The 27,354-nt window shown below is 41.5% G+C and overlaps 1 protein-coding gene across 2 annotated transcripts in view; it reads left to right on the top strand.

Moving 5' to 3' along the window:
- Positions 1–27,354, top strand: part of flt4 (fms related receptor tyrosine kinase 4) — a 281,476-nt gene that overhangs the window by 67,475 nt on the left and 186,647 nt on the right. For both annotated transcript variants that reach the window (XM_080416376.1, XM_080416375.1), the window contains exons 4-9: positions 8,754–8,881; positions 9,278–9,440; positions 16,668–16,807; positions 18,823–18,997; positions 20,358–20,475; positions 23,451–23,635. In XM_080416376.1, coding sequence (XP_080272502.1) covers positions 8,754–8,881; positions 9,278–9,440; positions 16,668–16,807; positions 18,823–18,997; positions 20,358–20,475; positions 23,451–23,635 — 909 coding nt within the window. The remainder of the gene's footprint in view (positions 1–8,753; positions 8,882–9,277; positions 9,441–16,667; positions 16,808–18,822; positions 18,998–20,357; positions 20,476–23,450; positions 23,636–27,354) is intronic.

The following is a 27,354-nucleotide window of genomic DNA, read 5'->3' as shown; positions in this document are numbered from 1 at the left end:
AGCAGTTACTTTAATTAGATTTTAATTATTATTACAAAACATACATTAACCACTTTAGCCCTATATACATTTCGGCCATTTGAAAATAGCCGATCTACAAGCTCACAATGCGTCGCGATGCGACGCATTGTGAGATTGTAGATTGAAATGGGACATTCTGCATAATGAGCACTTTTACTTTTGGTACTTTAAGTACATTTTGATGCCAATACTTTTGTACTTTTATTCAAGTACATTTTTAATTACGGACTTTTCCTACTTGTAACAGAGTATTTCTACATTGCAGTATTGATTCAGCGGATTTTCTATGGTCGTTTTTTTTTTAATAATTAGGCTGAAAAGTCATCTGGGATAGGCCCCTTGACTTTGATGTCATAGTCACTTAATCCCGCCCCCTCTCCTCCCCGCCCCTCCCCTCCCCTCCCCTATCCTTTCCTTTGGGGGGGCGGAACAGAGGCGATGATTGACAGGCAAAATCCCTCAACAGCGACACCCGCAGGCAAAGATTGCTGATTTGAGATTTGACATTGCAGTTGAAAAGGCTTTAGAAATGTGAGAGAAAAACACCTGCAATGGATCACTGGAGTGGAATTTTCAGTTAAAACTTTTTATACACGTTTGAAGGACCATGACAAAGACTTTTAATGTGTTGTAAAACTGCTTGTCATGAAACCTTTAAGTTTTAAAAAGTTAAACATGTACATAAGATGTTTCTGCAACGATATTTAAGTATTCTGGTACTTTTAACTCAAGTGCAAATTTGACAGAGCAACTGTCACTTGTAGTGGAGTAATATTTGACCACGAGTATCTATACTTTGACTCCAGTACTGAGTATTGAGTACGGTGTCCAGCACTCGGCCCTGCATGGGGCTTATTGGTCCTCTCATGGTATAAGCTCCCGTTTATGCCCCCTGACAAGGTGCCAAAACAGTTTCCACTGATCTAACCAGGAGGCTGATTAACAGCAGCTGAAATCACAGCCATAAATTAGGCCTCAAAGTGTTCAAGGATGAGAGGGGACACATGTGGCTTCAGTTAGACACACTGACACACGCACACACAGCCCCCTGTGCCCCACTGCGCTGCACGCCAGCCCCTAAACACATCTCTTTGCTGTCGGGCAGAAACCTCTCCCTAACCATCTCCATCATTCTAACTTTTTGTGTGTTTTTTTGTTTTTTGTAAATTAAAGGTAGGGTAAGTGATATTTTTTGGTTAAAACAAAAAGTATTTTGTTAAAAGGTTAAAGCACTATATTCTGATAGTAATCATTGCTATACAGTGTTTGTTCAGTAACAGGAGTCTCCCCGTCTCTCCAGCTCTTTAATAAGCAGAAAATACGTTTTCCGGTAGGTGTCAAAATCTCAGCCAATCAGAATCAGAATCAGAATCAGTTTTATTGTCACATCACAGGTTTACAAGGTAAAGAAGTGGGTGAAATTCGTTTTTGTACATCGTTCCCATCGCAACGTTAATTTCCATAGAAAGAAGAGGGGGGGGGGGGAGAAGAAGAGGGGTGGGGGGCAAGTGGGAAGGAGATCAAAACAAGAGAGCAACAGAAGGCCAGACAAGTTATCTACATATTTACAAAGTACCTGAGATAATAAAAAACTAAGGTGCCTGAGCATAGCAGCAATGTATGTATACTGTGCATGTTATACTTATACTGTGCATGATATACATATGGACGTTAAGGTGCTTAGAGAAAAAAAAAGCACAATAAAAAAGACAAAAAAGTCAGTGCGTTATACATGGGATTAAGGTGCAAAAGGTCAGTGCGTGTCCACCTAGGGTGGACTGACCCTAGTATAATCCGCAAGTAGCTCCATGAGGGAGTGCAGCAAAAAAAGTCATTTGTACCTGGTGTAGTCCACAGGTGTGTCCGAGGGGGAGCTAAGTCCAAGTCATTGTCCCTGGTATAATCCACAGGTGTGTTCAGGAAGAGCCAGAAAGGTTTTGCACCGCCTGCTGTCAGGCTGCCGAGCAAGGCTTATGCCTCATTCAGCATCCTGACAGCAGCTGGATTAAAACTACACCAGTACCTGGTGGTGGAACTCTTGATACTGCGGTAGAGCCCCTTGCCCGGTCGCGGTCGTTGTAGGGGTTTGAACAGTCTGTGACTTGGGTGGTGCTTGTCCTTGATGATGCGCTTGGCTTTGACCACGCACCGCTTTTTGTACAGTTCCTGGAGCGCTGGGAGCTCGATTCCCATTATCCGCTCTGCCGATCGCACTACTCGCTGTAGGCTGGTCTTTTCTCGGGCAGTGCAGTTCCCGTACCAGGCCGTGACACAGCCTGTTAGGATGCCTTCAACCGAACTGTTGTAATACAGCCTGAGGATGCGACGTCCTACTCCGAGCTTCTTCAGGCGGCGGAGCCAGTACAGTCGCTGCTGAGCCTTTTTCCTCACGTGTGTGGTGTGCGTCTCCCATTTGAGGTCCTCCTCGATGTGTACTCCGAGGAACTTGAACTCGCTGACCCTTTCCACTGCAGCACCGTCGATGAGGATGGGCGCATGGTCTCTCCGCGGCCTCCTGAAGTCCACGATCAGTTCTTTGGTCTTGTCGACGTTAAGAGAGAGGTTGTTCTCCCTGCACCAGCGTGCCAGTGAGTTGATCTCCTCTCTATAGTCAGACTCGTCGTTGTTGACGATTCGGCCTATCACTGTCGTGTCGTCCGCGTACTTTATGATGGTGTTGGAGACATGTGTGGCTGTGCAGTCATACGTGTACAGGGAGTAGAGGAGAGGGCTCAGCACGCATCCCTGGGGTGCTCCGGTGTTGAGGGTCAGGGGGTCGGATGTGATGCTGCCCATTCTCACCACCTGATGTCGGTTGGACAAGAAGTCCTGTATCCAGTCGCACATGCTTGGGTGTAGCCCTAGGTCTCTGAGCTTTTTGTCAAGTATTGCTGGGACAATGGTGTTGAATGCTGAGCTGTAGTCCACGAACAGCATACGTACATATTTGTCCTTCAGCAGCTTGTTGTCCATGTGCGAGAGGACGGTGTGGAGAGCCATGGCAATAGCGTCGTCGGTGGATCTGTTTTTGCGGTATGCATACTGCCACGGATCCAGCGAGGCAGGTAGCGTGGAGCTGATGTATTCCCTCACCAGTTTCTCGAAGCACTTGCTGACGATCGGGGTGAGAGTGACAGGTCTCCAGTCGTTCAGGCATGTCACTTTGGCCTTTTTGGGAATGGGCACAATGGTTGACATTTTGAACCCTGCAGGGACCACAGCCTGGGAGAGGGAGAGGTTAAAGATGTCAGCGAAGACACCCGCCAGCTGGTCTGCACATGCCTTAAGGACCCGGCCTGGAATCCCATCAGGTCCGGCTGCCTTGTGGATGTTGACCCGTGCGAAGGCTGTACGCACTTCTCTCTCCGAGATGGTTAGAGGGTTCTCCTCTGCTGGTGCTGCTGATGGCCCCGCTTGGCTGCCGCGGTTGGGGCTGATCTCAAACCGGCCGTAGAAAGTGTTCAGTTCGTTGGGGAGGGAGGCAGGCGGGTTCACCTCGCTTCTGGTTCTTGTTTTGCAGTCTGTCAAGGTGTGTACCGCCTGCCATGTGCTCCTGATGTCGCCATTGCTGAGTTTGTCTTGCATCTTTTTTGTGTAGGCCTTTTTCGCCTTCCTGATGGCGCTGTTTAGGGCCGCGCGCGTCGTGTTGCGCGTTTCCACGTCGCCAGATTTGAAACCAGCATCCCGTTCATGCAGATGTGCACGTACTCCGCTGTCCATCCATGGTTTCTGATTGGGATAGATCCGAACTGTCTTTTTTGGGACTATGTCATCTATGCACTTACTGATAAAGCCAGTGACTGAGTCTGAGAGTTCGTTGATGTTATTCCCAGCGGCGTTCTTAAACATCCCCCAGTCAGTCTGGTAGAAGCAGGATTGTAGCATAGCGTCTGTGTCCTCAGACCAGATTCGGATTTCCTTCTCAATGACCGGCTCCCTTTTTAGCCTCTGTTTGTAGGCAGGTAGCAGCTGGATGGCGTAGTGGTCAGAGCTTCCTAGCGGTGGGCGGCGGAGAGCTTTGTATCCATCCTTGAAGGGCGTGTAGCAGTGGTCAAGAATATTGTCACCACGGGTGCTGCAGGCGACATGCTGGTGGAATTTGGGAAAGACCTTTTTTAAGTCTGTCCGGTTGAAGTCGCCTAGGCAGATGACTGCGCAGTCCGGGTGGCGATTTTCTTGTGCACTGATCGCCTGGTGTAATTCCCTCATAGCTGTGTCCTTATTAGCTCCAGGATGAATGTAAACAACGGCTACAATCACAATGCTGAAGTCGCGTGGTAGGTAGAAAGGACGGCAGGCTATGATTAAAAGTTCAAGGTCTGGTGAGCAGTGACTATCTAGGATTTTAACATCTTTGCACCAGTTGTTGTTGATCAAGGCACAAACTCCCCCCCCACGTTGCTTACCGCTTAGTACAGTGTCTCTGTCTTTTCTATACACGGTGAAACCAGGGGGAGTGATGGAAGAATCAGATGCTAACTCCGTTAGCCACGTCTCTGTTAGCACAACAATACAAGTGCTCCTCGTCTCTGCGTTGTATTTAACGCGCGCCAGTAAGTCGTCCATAGTGGTCACTGTTCTTGATTCACACAGAGATCTAACGTTCGCTAGCAGGATTGAAGGCAGTGCAGGTTTATATCCACGTTTTGTTGTTCTTACGAGGAGACCCGCTCTTTTCCCTCGTCGACCTGGGCGCCTTCTTCGCCGTTTCCGTGCCATTGTCCCGGCCGGGACAAAGGGGAGCCCTCCCCCCACCCAGCCGAGTGGAGGGTTTTCCGCAAAAAAGTCCGGAAATCTGTGTGTAATCGCTGTGCTGATGTCCATAAGTGCTTGTCTGTCATAACTCCTCAGACACCCGACGGTGTAGGAAAAAAAGAGAAGGCTAAAAAATACTAAAAAGATGGAAAAGCGTTGCGACGCTGCGGAGCGATGACGAAAGCAGCCGTACTCCATGGCGCTCCCATACCTGGAGAAAGTACCAATTTTTAAGCTTCATTTTTATAGTGTTCCAGTTCCAGCTTATTTCTTAGTGTCATCACTTCCAATTTCACTTGTTCTTTTTTCTATATCCTGATTGAGTTCTCTATCCTGATTGGATAAAATTGGAAATGAAACTGAAACTGAAACGAAAATGCATTTTCTCTTTTATAAAGAGCTAAAGAGACAAGGAGACTCCTTTTACTGAACAAAAACTCTATAGCAATGAGTACTATCAGAATATAGAGCTATTTAAACACTTATTTTAACCAAAGAAAATCACTTACCCTACCTTTAACGCCCTACTTCATCATAATACAGCGGCACTCAAAAGCATCAAAAGTAGCAGATTTACAAGCTTGTAGATCTGCTACTTTTGCCACTTTTGAATTATTATCCTGAAAAGTAACAGCAACGATATGCAAACGCGCACGCACGCACACACACATGAAAGCATGTGTGCGTGCGCATGTGCACACTTGCACATGAAAGCATGATTGCATGCAGATATGCACATTTGCGCACACACACATACACACACACACACACACACACACACACACACACACACACACACACACACACACACACACACACACACACACACACACACACACACACACACACACACACACACACACGGATGCAGGCACTCGGACTCACACAAGGCTCACAAAGCCTCACGTTGTGAGCTTGAAGATCTGCTATTTTCACAATATTTATCTGTGGAACCGAGTCAAACAAACTTGAATGCCTCAACTCCTATTCCAAGTGCTTGTCAGTGTGGGGGGTCCCCAGTTCAAATATGATTATTTTGCGGGGTCACGGCCTGAATAGGTTGAGACCTACAGTACATGATAGAATGCATAGAGACAGTGTAGCACCTCAAGAAACTTGTATTCCAGGTTAACCAAGAACTACCCCCCCCCCCTCTCCTCCCACGCTGTGCTTGTGTTGAGCAGTTTTCAGGCTGTATACAGCACACAGTATATATTATGTACTGTATTCTCAAGCACTTTCACTGTGAGGACTTGTGTGTTTGTTCAGTTCCACGTGTTGTATTTTGTTCACCGCGGGGCAGAAACGTAAGTCTCTGCCATCGTTTGAGTTTCCAGAAAGCTTGAAGTGAATGCTTTGGGTCCCGTGGGGGAAAAGAAACTATGAGAATAATACACAGCTTTAGTGTGAAAAGCCCCCAAAAAACCCTCATACATCTTTGGCAGTTTGACAGAAGTTTCCATGCTGACAGACGTCACTGTCGGCTGGAAACCTTGCATATCCATCCCCGGGGTTGTGCGCGCTCAAAGTATTGTGTTCTGTTCACTTCATGTGGGACAAAAACTGGTACATTTTTGGGACTGCTCCACGGTTTCCTTTATCTCCGAAAGGCAGCCTATTGAAAGGCAAAATTCCATACAAAGTTTGTTGCAGTGTTGCGTGTTAATGGCATTGATTGATTGAGACAGTGTGGGGGAGAGAGTTGTTAAGAGTGACGATCGTAGGCCAGGTGCTGTTGAGCTTCAGGATCATGTTGAGCGACATGGATATGGCCTGTAACTCTTAACTTCAATGTCCCTCTGCCAAATCCCGCTGTCATTCAACCATATCGTTTTTGTGATGCAGGTCGTCGCGGACCTCAGGTGTGACCGGTGTGTGTGACAACCCGGTCATTTACAACCGTAAAATCGTTGCCACCCACAACCATGAGAAGTTGATGTTTAAGCTTTTTGAGCTAAGCTATGTGGACCATATAACACAACCTGGATTCGAACATTGCACGTATTAATCTGCGTGCTAGTGCTACTGTATGAAGATGATATCCAAAGCGCCCTCCCGCTCATAAAACGCAGTGTGTGTGGACACAGGCCGTAAATGAAAGTCCTTTATAAGTTTGCAGCGTGTGTGTGTTCAACCGTTCTGTCTTTATGGCCGTTTGTAGCCAGTAGCTATATGATCCCATAGCTTGCAGGGCTGTAAACATGGCGACGACAGATCCCATAGCCTGAACCCCGAATCTCCAGTGTTTACACAAAACGCTAATAACCAGCTTACATTTTTGGAAAGTGAAAAACAGGCGTCATGGTTGTGTGCATATGCTAATGGTCAATGCCCGTGCGCAAGTTTACATCAATTGCGCAAGCCACTGAGGAGAACCGTGCAAAACAGACAGGTTTTGATGACAGAGGTTTCCTTATTATATAGTAGGATAGGATTATTATTATTATTAAAATAGTTACCCATTAAGACCTGAGGCCGATTCTACAAATGCCTTCTAAACCAGTTGTTCTTTCAAGATTTTTTAAAACTGTTCAAAAATAGCAGATGTACAAGCTCACCGCTGTGAGCTTGTATATTTGCTATTTTTGAATAGCCAACTCTAAAATCTAAAATTACACAAATGCTTTCCCGGTTTTAAGGGGTTAAAATAGCCGTATTTTTTCAATACTTCATACTGTACTTCTACTCCACTACATCTCAGAGGGAAATACTGTACTTTTGACTCCCATTACAGTTCTCTATTTGACAGCTTTAGCTACTAGTTACTTTGCAGATTTATATTATTATTACAAAACATACAATAACCACTCTATAAACCATATTTTGTACTTTGGCTACTTTCAATAGGCCATTCATAACAAGTAACCTACTTTTACTTTGGTACTGTATGTACACATTTTGATACCAATATGTTGTTTATGCAAAATCTTGAATGCAGGTCTTTTACTTAATAGTAATAGAGTATTTCTAGCATGCTTTCTATTGCTGCTTTTACTTAAGATAAACAAAACAAAACAAAAAAAAACAGAGTACTTGTTCTACCACTGCAGAAAAGCTTGTAATTTAAGCTGTTCTTTCACAGTGGGAACAGCATGTCTTTTGTTAGTGATGACTGCCCTGGTACAAGTGGCAAGGATGTAAGCTGTTTAAATGACTCCGATGCCTGCCAAGCCTCCATGCCACAATAAAAGGCTAGAAAATAAAGGAGAAAAATTACAAGGTGTTACGGTAAAGAGCGCAGGTGAGAAAATACCCCATCAACTGGCACCCCGAGGTGGAATCCTAACACAATTTGGAATTGATTTACACCCACAGTCCGTTGGTGTGTGGCAGGGGTTATAAATATACCTTCCTACGGCCATGTTAGGGTACAGTAATACTGGGAGAAGCGCTAGAGTACATTGTAATCTTGATAAATAACTCGACATATCATATCCTTGCGGGTGATATGCAGGTTTACGAGGCTATCTGTTGTTCTTTATGAAGTTTTGGAGCCAGGCCTGTACTGTAGATTCTCACTGTTCTTTTCACCTGTCAAACGCGCCATCTTCTACGGTGGTGGAAGAAGTACTCAGAGTTTTTACTTTAGTAAAAGTATCAGTACCACAATATAGAAATGATCTATTGCAAGTAAAAGGCCTGTATTAAAACAAAAGGATACAAAAGGATTTTGTATCCTTTTCACAAATCTTTTAAAATCTCTTTTGAAAATAGCTGATCGACACTTTCTAATAGCAACGCATTGTGCGAGCTTGTAGATTTGCTATTTTTGAATATCTGAAATAGGCTATAGGGCTTAAATGGTTAATGTACTGTATGTTTTGTATACAAAATCTGCAAAGTAAATTAACTAATGTTTTCAAATAATTGTAGTTAAGTAAAAAAAAGTACAATATTGGCCTCTGAGATGTCATGGAGTAGAAGTTTAAAGTATCACACCACTGATCTTCTCTCCCCTCTCTCTCTTGTCTTTACAGACCCTGATCAGCCGTTCCTCAGCCAGAGCAGTTTGGAGACCATCTTTGACACCCGCTTCTTGCCTCGAGTAGTGGTGCCCTGCCTGGTCACCGTCCCTGACCTCAACGTCACTCTGCATGCGGTTGGGGTTTGTACCACACACAGCTTAAAGGAGTAGTTCACCAAAAAAATTACTTATTTTCTATCGATTACACACCCCATGAAGCATTGAATTCATGGATTTATTTTTTGGTTTTGTCGCATTCCTAAGCCAATAATTTGATGATGGATGACAGAATGCGAGAACAAAAGGGAGAGAAGAGGGCTTATGCAAACATTTATAGGAAAACGGAAGTGACTTGATTAAGTTGTAGTCCTGCTCCTAAAATTCTGCTGATGTACTGTGTGTGTGTGTGTGTGTGTGTGTGTGTGTGTGTGTGTGTGTGTGTGTGTGTGTGTGTGTGTGTGTGTGTGTTTGTGTGTGTGCGCGCGCGCGCGCGCGCGTGTGTGGTGTGCGTGTGTGTGTGCGCGTGTGTGCCATCAGTATCCCAGTCCCCTGGAAGCAGATGGGTTGACGTGGGACAACAAGCGAGGCTGGTCCATCCCCCGTCAGGTCCTAGAGAGCACCTTGTTCATCGGCTTCGTTTGCCAGGCCTCCCTGGGAGACAAAGTGTTCCAATCCACCAACTACCTGATCCACACCACAGGTGAAGAAAAAAATATTTCAAAGACTCATTTAGTTTTCAGTTTAAAGAATGTTCTTTTATCATTGTTATTATTATTATTACTGTTATTATTATTATTATTATTATTATTATTATTATTACACTTATTATTATTATTATTATTATTTACAGTTTAGCTTTATTTATCAACTGTTTGGTATCATTTGTGACAAATGTAGAGCCTAATTTCATAGATCAGTTCTCTTCAGTATTAAGACCCTGACTCACTGCGAGCATCAGACATGCAGATTATCAAACACAAGCTAATCATTTACAACGGCTGCAGCAACACTGGAAGCTGATCCTTTATTCATTTTTATTTTCAGATTAGATGAGAATAGTTTAGCTTTTCTTTGGCTTTCTTTTTCAAGTTAAGCCTTAGTTATCAACTGTTTGGTATAATCTGTGAAAATTGCAGAGCCTAATTTTATAAGTATCAGAAACTTAACAGTGCTGTTCTGTATATCTCAATATCAGGCTTCAGTACAGTCCATTGGTACGATCATTCAAGTTGTCACCGTCCATGATACGTGTCCTCTTCAGAAACGTGTCAAACGTGTGTTATGTTATACTGGAGGGGAAAAAAGTTCCCAAACATATTTTATTTATCTAGAAAGAATACATAATGTAACGAACAAGCTTGCAGATCTGCTACTTTTAATACTTTTGTGTGATGCTGTAGAATGATCAAGTAGGGTGTTCATTTACGAAAAAACAGGAAACACAGTTTGACTCCAGACCTTGTTCACATGCAATGAGTTCTGGTACAGACGTCTGGCCAGAAACCCAACTTCTTTTGTTACATTTGATGACTATTTTCGTTCTACAACAACAGGGAGAGCAGCTGTTCACGTTTTAAAGTTTCAGGCTCATTAAGGAACATGGATTGTTGTTTATGTCTCGAACTAAAATTAAAAGGGAAAATCGACCAGGCCTAGCAAAAGCTTCAAAATGAACTGTGTAGTAATCATAGAGGCAATGGTCTCAACCAATCGGCAATTTGATGCTTTTGTCCGAAAGTATCATTTTACACGGCCTACCCCGCTACACTGAAGTCTGCTGGTTGAAAAAGCTGAATATACAGTAGTTTTAATGAACGATGCAGCAATGTCCACACATTCAACCTCCTTCACAAAACAGGCTACTTAAGCATGTTTCCACAAACATTGTGGCATTCATAGTTTATTTTATCATCAGAATTAGTTCTTTGTTACAATTAAATGTCCATGTGTTTGAAAACATTAACATTAACAGACACAAAAAAAAGTGCAAAATCAATAGTGTTACTTACCGGGTGCCAAACCTCAAATGAACAACAACAAAGTTTCATTATGTTGATTATGGCTTCTGATTAGAACCATATTAACAGGGTGGCAAAAAGTGACCTTGAAGCCTGATTGCAAAAATAGCACAAAAAAAGAAGATCTACAAGCTCACAGTGTATCACAACGCGATGCACTATGAGATTGTAGATCAACAAACATAAAAATAAATAATAATAATCACATGTAATGGCATGCCCAAAATAGGGAGGCCAGTTTTAAAGTCATGAATGAATGTATGGTTGCAGAAAGAAGTGTCTATAAGTGTTCACATTAATTTGCAAAAAGCTTTCAGAGGTGGAGGAAATATGAATAAAAGACCTGAATTTTGAGGTTAAATGCGAAAGCGACCATACCCTGTAACCCCAAATGACACCCCTGTGCTTGGGCAATGCAGGCTGAAAACTCCTGTCACACGACCTGCTGTGACCCTATATTATGGCTACAGTTGCTAAACTATGACACACACACGCATGCACGTCATGCACGCACCCATACACCCACCTGCGCACACACACGCTCCCACCCACCCACGCACACACGCACCGACTCATGACCTAACATTAGTTTGAAACCCCCGAGTCAGAGGTTCGAGATTCCCACTCACTCACTTCAAAGTCTGGCTGTGACTCATACAGTACCATTATAATGAGCTTCATTTACCACCGACTGTCAATGTAACTCTGTGATTCTAAACCGTTTTAGTTTTAGAACCCCATTAGAACCCAAGGACCAAACATTAGACCAGGGACCCCCCTGATACTTTAAAAAAAAATCTATTGGACCCTACACTATAAAAATTAAAAAGTTACAGACCCAAATATAATAATAATACATACAAATAATAATACATAATACAGAAGTATTTGGACAACCTGACAATGAAAACCAGTCCTCTAATTGCATGTGGCTATTAGCACTGTGTTTGTGAATTGGAACTTTTTGCAATGAGGCTCATTTCCATATTATACACGGGCCAATTTAGCACTAAATGTATGCATTACCTAATTTAAATAGGTAACGCTAGGAATGCATAGTTAGGAATGCATTTCACACTGGCTGTTTTTGGAGTTTATTTTATTCTTGTACATTAGGGGTGTGCCGATACACTAATTTCACGAAACGATACGATACAATATTGGGCTCACAACTTCTATACGATTTCGATACGATACGCACTTTTTTATTATTAAAATATATATAAAGCAAATAATATATATAAAAAAGCAAATGCAAACAAATAATTCTGTTTTTGCATTATTCAGATATGCAAACTTGTAGCTTTTCAGCTACAATAGCCGTTTTGAATCCAAATAGGGCAATAGTGTGACACCTGACCCGAAAAAACAACAACATGTTGTCACCCTTTTCACCTCGATTATTATTAGGCCTATTGTAAAAAAAAAAAAAAAAAAATGTTTTCTTTTTTTTAAAACGATATATTTTTTCCTCAAAACGATACATATCGTCACGAAAACGTATCGCGATATATCGCGGGACGATATATCGGCACACCCCTATGTTCGGCAGCTGCAAAAGCCGCGCATTCCTCCTGTGAATTCACTCCTGAGTGTGTCAATGGACATGAAAGGCCATGGTCAATGCTATTGCTTTCTCAATGCTATAGCTATCGTCAAGGTTGTGCAATAGTGCATGACTATAAATTATATGGGTTGAATTTTTTTCCAAACATTTTAAAGTGGATACTAAACTTTTGTTTACCAACTTTCAATCTGCCATCCCTAGTTTGGGCAAAGTTTTTAAAAATATATATTTTGTTTTGCTTTTGCAAATGTTAATGGCTTAAATGGTTAAAGTCCAGCGAGATCTCATACTACATTATATAACGTCTCTGTCGGGTGGAAACCTCATACTGTACGTCCAAAACTGTTACTTTCAGGATTCAAATTAAAAAGTAGCAGATCTACAAGCTCAAAATGCGTCGCTTCACGCTACGTTTCAAGCTTGCATATCTGCTACTTTTGATGCTTTTGTGTGACACTAGTATGATGTATGATCAAGTAGGGCATTCATTTACAAAAAAAACTCACTTAATGTTCAAATATGGAGACAACAGCAACGATATATACAGTATCTTCCAGCTGATCTATCTGAGGCTGATTTATTCTTAGATGCGTGTCGGAGTCGTGCCCAGAAAATAGCCGATCTACAAGCTCACATCACGTCGCGAGCTCATATAGATGAGTTATTCTCGGTGTGGGACAACTGAGTTCAACTCAGGCTTTAGGCTAATTGAGTCAGTCACCTCTGGTGCTTCAAAGCAGGCAGCACCCTCGGGCAGTTTATGATCCGTTGGAAGCTGAGTGGTGTGGAGGACAGACTACCAAGCAAAGAGCTTCTACATGGGCAGACCCATTCAACCCGGGAACGCATTTCTTAGATTTTTCTTAGATTTTTCTTAGATTTTTCTTAGATTTTTCTTAGATTTTTCTTAGATTTTCTTAGATTTTTCTTAATTTTTTCTTAGATTTTTCTTAGATTTTTCTTAGATTTTTCTTAGATTTTTCTTTTGATTTTTTTCATAGTGCGGCACCGAGTGCCGCGCTATGAGCTTGTAGATCTGCTATTTTTGAAAAATTGTGAAAAATCTTTGAATATACATTTTTTAAAGCGAACATTTGTAACTCAAATCTTTGCTTCTGGGGGTCCCTGGAACAAAACAATTTTTTTAAAGCTAACATTAAATGTTCGCTTTCATTTTTTTTAATTTAAAAACATTTAAATAATAAATATATATAAAAAATATATATTCAAAGATTTGCACACATTTTTCAAAAATAGCAGATCTACAAGCTCATAGTGCTATGAGCTTATATCTGCTACTTTTGAATATGGCCAAAGAAATCTAAAATGATAGAGATGCGTTCCCGGATTGAATGGGTTAATGCCTGAGGTCCATTCAACAAATGCCTCCCAAATCGGTAGTTCTCACACTTTCATGATTTTCCAAAAATGTTCAAAAATAGCAGATGTACAAGCTTGCAGCGTGGGACAAAGTGACGCGCTGTGAGCTTGTATATCTGCCATTTTTAGATAGCCAACGCTGAAATCTAAAATGGCACAGATGCTTATACCGTTTTTTTAAGAGATTATCTTCTGGCTGAAAAGGCAATTCAAGGACAGCCGCAATTCTGTCAGCTTATCTGTCATTGATTCAGCCCTGTAATACAATTATGCCTCAATGGTGGCAATTTGAAAGATCCCCCTTTTTTCCCGCTTCATTGATTTCCTGGAAAGTGTTTCTCTTGTCACCATTGGTGTGTGACACTCTGAGACAGAGACGGAAAGACAGACAGATATGGCCAAAGACAGACAGATATGGGGGGGGGGGGGGGGAATTCAATTATTTGAAAGCAGCCCAGATAAAGACCCTCTGCCTCATCATGTCCCGTGGTAGTCATCAAGTCAAATGAACTTTGAGAGACTGTTTTCATATGACATCATTCACCTCACTCTCTCTCTCTCTCTCTCTCTCTCTCTGGCGTATGCCAAAAGCAACAGCGATGTCACTCGGACGAGAAAACCGAGAGCGGGGCGAGGGTTCGGCGGCCGTCACTCAGTGCGCCAACGGAGCGGTTTGAGTAAACAGGCGTTGACCCCACTGTGCCCGCCCCGCCCGCAACACAATTTATTATTATCATTTTTCTCTCGTCTTTTCCAGTGACAGCAGAAAGACGAGGCTCACATTACACAATTAAAGCCAAAGCCCATCCCCTCCCCCACCTCCCATCTTTTATTGAGAGCGCTGATTAGCCGAATTACGCCATAGCTGCCTTTAATTTCCGGGTACAGTATCTGCTGGCAAATAGATGGAAATAGTATTAGGTGGAGTCCCAGCCAGTGGCGGAAAGTAACGTACGCACACTTGAGTACAAAATTGTACTCAAGTGCTGTACTTAAGTACAATTCTGAGGTACTTTTAATTTGCGTGAGCGTAGCCATTTTCTGATACTTTATACTTCTACTCCACTACATCTCAGAAGCAAATATTATACTTTTTACTCCACTACAATTATGTGACAACTTTAGCTACTAGTTACTTTGCAGATTTTGATTAATATTACAAAACTTACATTAACCAATTATGCCCTGTTTTATACTTTGGCTATTTGAAAATAGGAGACCTATATGCTCACAACGCGTCGTATTGTGGGCTTGTAGATCGTCTATTTTCGAAACATTTGACTTTTGTTACTTTAAGTACATTTTGAAGCCAATATCGTTACACTTTTACTCAAGTAAAAATTACTTTTAATTGTAACAGAGTATTTCTGCATTGCGGTATTTCTACTTTTACTTACTGTAACAAATGTGGGTACTTCTTCCACCACTGGTCCCAGCTCCCTCAGAGCAGAGAGGAGAGCTCCAACCATGCTCATTTCCTGTTGGGGTGGAAAGACTGCTGTGTCACTGAGACCTTTCCTCCTCTTTCTGTCTCTGTCTCTGTCCCTCCCTCTCTCTCTCTCTCTCTCTCTCTCTCTCTCTCTCTCTCTCTCTCTCTCTCTCTCTCTCTCTCCCTCTTTTCTGTCTCTCAATTCAATTCATAGGGCCTTTATTGGCATGAGAAAACATACGTTTACATTGCCAAACCAAAAGTGGAACAAAAGGTCAAAACTAAATAATGTAGGCCTATGTACAATTAAAGGGGAATAACGAAAATGTGTAAACAGAGCTGTGTTACATTGCGACTTAGGAAAACCAGCTCATAAAAAAAGAGTTGTGCATTCGCTGTCAGAAATAGTTAAATATACATGTACTGTAGGTGTGGTACAAGCAGTGCAGCTGACAAATGGCAGCAATATTTCAAAGTTTTGCATTCACTTGGTGCTGTGCACAAGTAGCAGAAGTTTTTCTATTGTGTTTAGAGGTAGTGGCTCTGTTTATATTGTAGCTCTATGTGCCGAGATCACTGGGTGTAGACAGTGTAGGAATTGGAGTACACATCCTTCTCCTGTCACAAGAGGACCACAAAGGAAATAAGCCTTTAGGGCTTTATTGTGTTTTTTCTTATCCTCCTCGGTGATATTGTGTCTGTTATATGCTGTGGAGGTGCCGATGCGCTCTCTCCTTTTATCGCCAAATAAATGCATTCGTTCACAACAGCAAAAGGACGTCCAATGGCACACAACCCTCATCTTCACCTGTCTCCAGTGGTGGAAAAAGTACTCGCGTTCTTTACTTAAGTGAAAGTATCAATACTGCAATGTAGAAATACTCTGTTACAAGTAAAAGTCCAGGATTCAAAATCGACTTGAGTAAAAGTACAAAAGTATTGGTATCAAAATGTACCAAAAGTAGAAAGTACTCATTATGTAGAATGTCCCATTTCATGTTTTGAAATGTATAAAAATCTTTTGAAAATAGCAGATCTACAAGCTACTGTGAGCTTGTAGATCGGCTATTTTCAAATGGCCGCAATGTATATAGGTATATGTATATAAGTGGTTAATGTGTGTTTTGTGATAATAATCAAAATATACAAAGTAACTAGTTACTAAAGTTTTCAAATAATTTTTGTGGAGTAAAAAGTACAATATGTGCCTCTGAGATCTAGTGGAGTAGAAGTAAAACTATTGGAAATTGGAAATACTCAAGTAAAGTACAAATACCTCAACAGCACTTGAGTACATGTACTTAGTTATTTTACACCACTGCCTGTCTCACCCTTCACTTTCTCTGTGTCCCTCCACCTCTGTCCCTCTCTCTCTCTGTCTCTCCCTCTCCCTCTCCCTCTCCCTCTCTCTCTCTCTCTCTCTCTCTCTCTCTCTCTCTCTCTCTCTCTCTCTCTCTCTCTCTCGTCTATCCCTCTTTCCCTGCCTCCCTCCCTATATGTCTCTGCCTCTCCTTCTTCCCGGGCCGGTTGCAGGAGATCAGGTTTACGATGTCAGGCTGTTCCCAGAGGATCATGTGGTTCTGTCCATGGGGGAGGCCCTCAGTCTGAACTGCACGGCGCTGGTGGAGTTCAACGCCGGGGTGGACTTCCAGTGGTCTTACCCTGGAAAACAGGTACACCACAACCAGTGGTTCTCAAACTCCAAATTGCTATGTATTTGGTTGCGGACCCCCGATCTGGACAGGTTTTGTGCCAGGGACAAAAAAGAAAAGAAGGGGAAAAATATGTTTTTTCAACAGCTACACAAAATAGCAGATGAACAAGCTCGCAGTAGTTAAAATGATTGTGTTAACTACTTTAGCTGGGGACCCCCTGGAACCCCCCCAAGGACCCCTGGACCCCACTTTAAGAACCAATGCAGCACACACCCCCCACCAATACACAGGTGCCAGAGGTGTAAGTAACTAAGTACAATTGTGAGGTACTTTCACTTTTGTCAGTATGTCAGTTTTTCGATATCTTTCATAATTAGTACGTTTACTCCACTACAATTATTTGGCAGCTTTAGTTACTAGTTACTTTGCATATTTAGATTATTAATACAAAACATACATTAACCACTTACAGTAAGCCCTATTTTATACTTGGGCTATTCATAAATGGCTGATCTACAAGCTCACAACGTGTCACATCAAGCTTGTAGATCAGCTATTTTTCAAAATTTCTGTACTCTTTGATACTTAGAGTATATTTTGATGCCATCACTTATGTACGTTTACTCAATGACACATTTTTAACAAAGTACCTTTACTTGTAACAGAGTATTTTCATATTGTGGTATTGCTACTTTTACTTAAAGTGGCACTATGTAACTTTTTTTTAATGCATACATTTTTATTTTGTCCAATCTGTATGGTAGTCGAGTATGTTAATACAATATAACTTATACAATTGGGGTGGTTGTATTTTGTATTCTCCTCTTCTATTGACACATTTAGATTGTGTCAAAGGTCATGTCTCACTTAGAGAAAGGATCTGACACGCAGGAAACTGGGTTCAAATCCGGTGTAGAAGAGGAAAGTTACATAGTGCAGCTTTAAGTAAAATATCTGAGTACTTCTACCACCACTGTACACCAGGAATACACAGGTACACTGCACGCACAATACCGCAGAATTAGGTGGAGGTTTTATGAAACATGATGAAAAATAGGACCCCCTCTAAAATCTCAAGGGGTTATTCCTAATAAAGAATTTCAATCATCATCAAGTGGAGGCTTTCTATGTTTTATGAATTGTATAACAGCTGAAATATGAATTGTTAATCCATTTGTACATGATACCGGATATTTTCCAAACTGTGAGGCACTGTGTGAAAGATGCTGTACAAAATGATGATTATGATGGTGATTATATTCAGTGAATATGAACATGCATTACATTTGTCTATGTATTTCAAGGACATCCCTCGCCAATTTCTTTTATTGTGAAAGAATTCAAAAAAAGTCCAGCCTATCATTTGCCGTTTTACATGAACTGGCAAATAGTTTGCATTTCTATACTGCCATAATCCAAAGCACATTACAGTGTGCGTTGTATAACATTCACACACACATTCTCATACACTCACACACCGACAGCGGGCACCAAGGAGCAGTTAGGGGTTCAGAGTGTTGCTCAAGGACACTTCAACATGTGGCCAGGAGGAGTTGGGGATCGAACCGGGAACCTTCCAGTTCGCAGGCAGCCGCTCTATGTCCTGACAAGGGGTGCAACAGTTCTAATACATTTAGTTGAACAATCGATAACCGATAATTTAATCAAATAATCCATTAATAATCTATCCATATTTTTGTACAGTATGTCATCATAGCTGAAAATGTTAAAGCAAAACTTTAACAAATATAATATTAACTTAATATAGAAAATTTGCAATCTATAAGCTCACAGCTTGGAGCGTGTAGATCGGCTATAGTCACTATTTCTGCTCGACACTGTTGTGTGCTGACGCATAAAATAGGGCTTAAGTGTTTAATTCTTGAGTCATTGATATATAGAAATGTTAAAAAATATTAAAATACGCACTTATGATTTATTCAATTAATCAAAAAAAGTAGTCAACAGAATAATTGATAGGGGAAAATGGACAGTAGCGGCCCTATTTGAGCCACTGTGTGTGTCGCCTGCAGACCAACAGCTTGGTGAGCATCCAGTACCATCGAGACTCCCAGCGACAGGAAGGCACCGTGGCCACCAGCGTCCTGACCATCCTCAGCGTCAACAGCAGCGACACAGGGCCATACGTCTGCACCGTCACCTGCATGGAGAAGTCCAAGACCGTGAGCACGCAGCTCATTGTTCACGGTAAGAACTCCAAATGGATACATGCTGTATTAGGCGTAGCAGTAATTCTCAGCCTTTTTATTTTTAAGGATCGCCAATTTGATATGCATTAGACCAGTGGTTCTCAACCTGTGGGTCGGGACCCCCAGGGGGGTCCCCAGATGATTTGTAACATTGTTTTCTCACTCAACAGTAAACAAACCAACATACAGTATACTGTACGTTTATACAGGGTATCTGCACGTTTCTAAATTACAATTTATATACTTTTTTAATACAAAAAAATAAGACCATTACTGCATCAAATGTAATGAACCAACTATAAAAAGTACTATTTTAGTAAATATTTTCATTTTCATTTCCATTGATCTGTAGAACCGAGTCAAACTAAATTTAATGCCTCAACTCCTACAATTCCAAGTGCTTATAGGGGTGGGGGGGTCCCCAGTTCAAATATGATTATTTTGGGGGGTCACGGCCAGAAAAGGTTGAGAACCACTGCATTAGACCACGGACCCCCGTTTAATGGATTTTAAAAAATCTCTGGGACCCCAGTTTACACTGTAAACTTATCAATGTTTATTCAGTGTACAAATGGAACCAAATGGACCCGTAAGGGTCCATTTGGTTCCATTTGTAAACTCTTAGAGTTACAGACTTGTACAGCGTGGTGTCCATTTGGTTCCTAATGATCAATCATTTGGCTGGGGACCCCTGGAACCCCCCCCCAAGGACCCCTAGCGATCCTCAGACCCTACTTTGAGAACCACTGCTCTGAGTAGAACACAGAAAAAAATCTGTATTTAATCGTCCATTTTATGACATTTTATAGCCACAAACGTTTCGCCCGTCCGGCCTTCCATCAGTGTGTACAAATGAGACCGTTCTCCTCTCTTAAAGGGGAAAACAGTCGGCAACAGGTGTTTATAATTTTTGCCAAACAATTGCTAACCATCTCCACCTGAAACTCTACAACTGTAAAATTTTAACTATGTAACACTTGGGCTTGTTAATGATTGTAAAAAAAATTATAGAAAAATACGACTAATCAAAATACACACAATGAACAACGATGACACAATAAACTACAGTCATTCCAGCAACCAGGATCACGCTATAAGAGCTCGCAATCCTTCATCGGTGGACAGCTCAGCGTAAACGCTGCCGGCACCGCCAACCGTTTTGGCTTTCCTGCTTCCTTCCCCGGACAGGATGGTTAAATCTGTAAACATTCAATCCATAAACGACAAAATGATCACTTTCATCAAGTTCCCTGGCACACGTTAAAAGGCGCGTTAGGTTTTTGTAGGATGTGTGTCATCACATTTTCAGAGCCACAGCTGCGCGTGGTGAACAGGGTGAGTGTCTGTGTCTGTTGCAGAGAAGCCATTTATTAACCTGGACTACAGGAGCGGACCGCTGGTGGAGGTCACCGCCGGACAGAAGTCGTTCAAACTGCAGCTCAACGTGTCTGCTTACCCCACACCAGAAACACTATGGTAAGACTACCCCACACCACAAACACGATGGTAAGACTACCCCACACCACAAACACTATGGTAAGACTACCCCACACCACAAACACTATGGTAAGACTACCCCACACCACAAACACTATGGTAAGACTACCCCACACCAGAAACACTATGGTAAGACTACCCCACACCACAAACACTATGGTAAGACTACCCCACACCACAAACACTATGGTAAGACTACCCCACACCACAAACACTATGGTAAGACTACCCCACACCACAAACACTATGGTAAGACTACCCCACACCACAAACACTATGGTAAGACTACCCCACACCACAAACACTATAGTAAGACTACCCCACACAAGAGACACTATGGTAAGACTACCCCACACAAGAGACACTATGGTAAGACTACCCCACACCACAAACACTATGGTAAGACTACTCCACACAAGAGACACTATGGTAAGACTACCCCACACCACAAACACTATGGTAAGACTACCCCACACCACAAACACTATGGTAAGACTACCCCACACAAGAGACACTATGGTAAGACTACCCCACACCACAAACACTATGTTAAGACTACCCCACACCACAAATACTATAGTAAGACTACCCCACACAAGAGACACTATGGTAAGACTACCCCACACCACAAACACTATAGTAAGACTACCCCACACAAGAGACACTATGGTAAGATTACCCCACACAAGAGACACTATGGTAAGACTACCCCACACCACAAACACTATGTTAAGACTACCCCACACCACAAACACTATAGTAAGACTACCCCACACAAGAGACACTATGGTAAGACTACCCCACACAAGAGACACTATGGTAAGATTACCCCACACAAGAGACACTATGGTAAGACTACCCCACACAAGAGACACTATGGTAAGACTACCCCACACAAGATACACTATGGTAAGACTACTCCACACCACAAACACTATGGTAAGACTACCCCACACCACAAACACTATGGTAAGACTACCCCACACCAGAGAAAGTATATACCTTACAACAGAAACACTATGGAAAGAGGAAAGTATATACCTTACAACAGAAACACTATGGAAAGAGGAAAGTATATACCTTACAACAGAAACACTATGGTAAGAGGAAAGTATATACCTTACAACAGAAACACTATGGTAAGAGGAAAGCCCTTATGGTACTGAGTGTGATGGACAGTGGTGGACAAAGTACTCTCTGTTACTGATGTTTGGCACTTTATAGCAATTTGCACAGTTGTATTTTGCACAATTAATCATGAGGGGCAAGTGCAATGTGTAATGTATAGAGAGGGTAATGCTAAGTCATGATTGAAAGCTTAACATGTACCAAGTGGTTCTGTGGCCAGTGTAATTAGGCTGGACCAAGTCAGAATGGCAGAGGGGGGTTGTGATATACATTTGTAATTGCTAAGGATATTGTGGTAGTGTAATGTTATAGTAGTGTGAAGAATTTATATTAATTTGTTGTTCATTGAAGTTTTGAGATAATTGATGTGGGTTATGTATTTATTGTATGGTTATTTATGTATATATGCTAGAAAACACCCCTTGACATGGTGCAGTCCAAGCTCATTTGCTCAGCTGGCTATAAAGGGCTGCCAGTTGACAACAGTAGAGGGCTGTGAGTGGAGAGACAAACACCACCATGCTAAGGGTGCTGTAGAGTTTGTCCATTCATGTCATTATGATGAATAAATACCAATCGGGTTAAACCCTACTCCAGGCATTTGTACTTCTTCCAGCATTCTCACAGGTACCTTCCTGGAAATGTAGTGTAGTGAAAGTTATAAGCTTCCAAAAACAAACAAACAAACAAACACTCAAGTAAAGTACATTCTCAAAATTGTACTTGAGTAAATGTACTTAGTTACTTTGCACCACTGGTGATTGGTCATTTGCAGTGTTATTATTGGACCTCACACAGCTGAAGTCCGCCAATGACGTTCATCCGTCTTCGAAACAGGGACCACCTTGAAGAGATTAATACAGTTTTTGTGCTTGGGAAGATATTGGCCGACCGTGTCTAACGTTTGGTGGCATATCCCTAACCACAAACCACAGGAGAAATACATGCTTACGGTTGAAGCACGATGCCATATGTTCTGAGCAGAATCTAGTATATAGCCATGCAGCGCATGAAGTGGATCATCGGCAGCCTTAATTATGTCCAGACTGTCCGGACTGCAGACCACCACTGGAGTGCACATTAAGTGGTGGAAGAAGTACCAAAAAAACGACTTGAGTAAAAGTATCAATACCACAATGTAGAAATACTCCGTTACAAGTAAAAGTCTGGTATTCAGAATTTACTTCAGTAAAAGTACAAAAGTATTAACTCGTTATGCAGAATATCCCATTTAAAGTTTTCAAAATGTATACAAAATAGCAGATCTACAAGCTCACAACGCGTCGCACTGCAACACGTGAGCTTGTAGATCGGCTTGTAGAGCTTAAGTGGTTAATGTATGTTTATTAATAAAAATCTAAATCAAAAAAGTATTGTAGTTAAGTAAAAGTACAATATTTGCCTCTGAGATATAGTGGAGTAGAAGTATAAAGTATTGCAGATTGTAAATACTGAAGAAAGTAAAAAAATACCTCAATTTTACTTAAGTAGAGTACTTGAGTAAATAGTTACTTTAGACCTCTGCATAGCTACACTTAGCTGAATGGGTAGAGAGCCCACCTAGGAAGCAGAATGTTCCCAGGTTCAATTCCCAGCCCCGGCAATGTGACGAGGTGTCCCCCCCAGTGCTCACTTGAGAAGCACACAGCAAATTCAAATTGTGTGTGTGTGTGTGTGTGTGTGTGTGTGTGTGTGTGTGTGTGTGTGTGTGTGTGTGTGTGTGTGTGTGTGTGTGTGTGTGTGTGTGTGTGTGTGTGTGTGTGTGTGTGTGTGTGTGTGTGTGTGTGTGTGTGTGTGTGTGTGTGTGTGTGTGTGTGTGTGTACAGGTACAAGGACGGTAAGCTAATCACTAAGCTTCCAGAGTTCAGGATGAAACGCATGCGGATTCATCAAAACCACGCCCTGGAGATCAAGGACGTGTGTGAGGAGGATTCTGGCTGTTACACGGTGGTGCTGAAGAACAGCGCCGCCCCTCTGGAGAGGACGCTCAACATCACCCTGGTTGTCAACGGTAAGCAACCTAAACACCTGTAGGCTACACTCAGTAAACATTCTGCCAGATGTTGTGGAGGTGAAATGACACAGAGCACAGTAGTGGTTGTAACAGTTTAATCAAAGTTATTGATTTAATAGATTATTAAAAAAATATTGATTATTAATTTTATTTCGGGGGAAGATATTGACATTTCTTCTTTTTTTTAATAGCAAAACTATTAGATCTACAAAGCAATCATTTTTTAAAGCAAGTACTCCAGTACTTTAACTCAAGCACAAATTAGACAGAGCAACTTCCACTTATTGTCGACGTTGAGTAACATTTGACCAGGAGTATCTATACTTTGCCTCGAGTACTGGGATTGCGTACTTTTTTTCCTCCACAGCTAGTTTTAGACAAAGAGCTTCATCACAAGCCTGTGGTTTCATAGAGGCATGCACACATCCTTATTTATGATTCTGCAACCACCCACGCATCTGTTGCATCAATGCCAAGACCGAATCGATTCGGTACCCATCATCGGGAAATATTCTGTTCCCCGCCCAGCATCGATCGTTCCCACACCACCGGAACCAATACCCATTAAATGAAATGCAGACACAGTGCATTTGAATGAGATTCCCTACAGGAGCCTGTAGACTTCATTCGATGTGTATAATGCAGTGGTTCTCTAACTTTTTCATGTCAAGGACCCCCAAATTAATTGTATTTGGCCACGGACCCCCTTCTGAAAATATTCTGTGCCAGGGACCCCCATGCCAAATTTGAGTTGTTAAACTGTTTAAGAAATATTCCAATATTTTCTCCTTTTTAAAAAATGTCAATACAGTATATTTATCTACAAGCTGAGCTTGTAGATCGGCTATTTTCAAATAGCCAGGTTCAACTGATTTGTATGCTACATCAACACATTTTGCTGGGGACCCCCTGGAACCCCCTCAACCCCTGGGGGGTCCCCGGACCCCACTTTGAGAAGCACTGGTGTATGAAACATGTGGGGCTACTATCTCATTAGCCCTGTTCGTGTGTGCAGGAAACAAGATCATTTTCTAGACAATTGTTAGGTTTTTCAGGATTTAGAACGTACAGTAGAATTCCGACCGGAAATATAATTTATGCAAAACCGAAAACTGCCTTGTTGGTTCAAAGAAATGTATGGAATCCGCCCGTCAGATGTTTGTTACATGCAGATCCCCGCTACGCAGAGACCCCGGGTGTATCTGACCCGCAGCAGAAATCTAGTGAGTTCTGTGAACTTCAGATCTAAAGATACTTCAAAGCTCTCACCTTCAGCTGCAACTCTAGAATGTGAATTTTAACCTACCAGTGAGCAGTGGTGGCAAAAGTACTCAAACGTTTTACTTGAGTAAAAAGTATCAATACTGCAATGTAGAAATACTCTGTTACAAGTAGGCTACATGTCCGTAATTCAAAATTGACTTGAGTAAAAGTACAAAAGTATTGGTGTCAAAATGTACTTAAAGTACCAAAAGTAAAAGTACACATTTTTCAGAATGTCCCATTTCAAGTTTTCAAAAGTATAAAAATATTTTGAAAATAGCAGATCTACAAGCTCACAATGCGTCGCATCTACAATGCTTGTAGATCTGCTATTTTCAAATGGCCGAAATGTATATACAGTGTAGGGCTGAAGTGGTTAATGTATGTTTTGTAATAATAATCAAAAGTAACTTGTAACTGAAGGTTTCAAATAATTGTAGTGGAGTAAAAATACAATATTTGTAGTGGAGTAGAAGTAAAAGTATTGAAAATTGGAAACACTCCAGTAAAGTAAAAAATCCTCAAAAGTGTACTTAAATACAGTACTTGAGTAAATGAACTTACTTTACACCACTGCCTACCACTGCGTCAATCAGAATGTCAATATTTTGGGCTAAATCTCCGCAACTGAAATGGGAATAGAACAGTCATGTCACAAAGTACGCTTCCTATTCCCATGCTGCAGCAAAGACAGATATTAACTGCTGCATTGTTGGAGTGTCACCCAGTAGACGTAGAGGTTAGGTCATCTTGACATAGTGTGTTTCGCTGATGGATTGGAAATAAAGTACAAAGATTGTGCACTGGCCACGTACATTTCTTTCTTTTTTATTATTGTCCTCAGAACTGTACTTCATAGGTCAAGACACATCTCATATCTATTATTGTCTCCGCCGTAGGTGGAGAGTATGTTTTCGCTTCGTCCCGCCGTGTGTTAGCATGGCCCCTAGCCAAGCTAACATTGGTCAAGCTCCATGTGACACGTGTCAATATGTTGACACCAATGCCTTTGATTGGCTAGAGGGACGTATGACGAAATAAAACCCTATAAATAGGTGTGTCACTTCAAAAAGCCATTTATGTTTTTTGAAGTGAGGTAAGACAGGATCAATCAGTCTTGATTGGAACAGTACTAGGGGTGGGACGATATATCGATATATCGATATATCGCGATACTTTCTCCCGCGATAAATAATCGATATCCTCCCGGAAAATATCGATATTAAAAAAAAAAATTAAAAAAAAAAAAAACTTTTTTTTTTTTTTTTTTTTAGTTTGTGATACGTTGTTTTTCCTACTCTGTATTTGTGTAATGATGATTTTGAACTGTTTGGTGCTATTTTATGTGTTTATGAATTGAATACAAGGACTATCGTGATATATCGTTGGTGAATTTTCATGCAATATATCGTGATATCGCAATATATCGATATTTTCAGATATCGTGATATATCGTTGGTGAAATTTCATGTAATATATCGTGATATCGCAATATATCGGCATTTTCAGATATCGTGATATATATTGTTATCGTGGGCCTAATATCGTGATACATATCGTATCGTGAGGTACCCATATCGTCCCACCCCTAAACAGTACCTTATAGTACAAATCACCCGTCCGTGCGTGTGTGTGTTCCTCTGAGAACACCTAACATTGGTCAGTTTTACGTGACATCACAATATTATATAAATATATAAATAACTTAGATAGGAGAGGCTGAGATCACACAATGAAACTAACTCCCATTATGCAAACTAAAGAAGCAGCAAATGAGCATCTGAAACCTGATGAAGACGCAAAGGCGCAGAAGGCCAAAGCTAAGAAACAGAGAGAAAGAATGAAATTAAACAAAGCTAAGAAACAGAGAGAAAGAATGAAATTAAACAGAGACAAATAATCCCTAAATTACAAAAAACGAAGACTAGCCATAAATGCTGACAACATGACACAGCAAAGATTGCTACAATCTCTGGAAGAAAAAGTACAAGAGTCTGTAGAGAACATCGAAAGGAAAAAAAGGAACTGGTCAAAGTATTCAAGTAATGAAAGACAACATCAACAAGCACATAACACCAGTAAGAAGAGACGGTACAGATCACAAGGACTAGAAGTTGATAAAGCTGCTGCCGCATTCTTAAAGAAGATGTCAGAAAGTGGACCCAATTATGTCTGTGTCTCCTGTGAACGAATGCTCTACAGAGAATCAGTGGCAGAGTTAAAACCTGGAAAGTATACAGGAACGATAGATATTGTAAGTCTCCTGGACAAAGACCCAACTGCAATCAAGCAAAACAACACTTGGATCTGCCACACATGTCATCGGTCCATTAAACTAGGGAAACTCCCTACACAGGCTTGGGCTAACAACGTATTACTCGACCCCATACCCCGAGAACTGCAGGATTTGCACCCGTTAGAAGAAATGTTGATAAGTCAACGTATTGCCTTCA

Source organism: Gymnoscopelus braueri, assembly GCF_963280865.1.
Source record: "Gymnoscopelus braueri genome assembly, chromosome: 20".
Lineage (NCBI taxonomy): Eukaryota > Metazoa > Chordata > Actinopteri > Myctophiformes > Myctophidae > Gymnoscopelus > Gymnoscopelus braueri.
The sequence above is the reverse complement of the archived record's forward strand: the minus strand, read 5'-3'. Positions and strand labels throughout refer to the sequence as shown.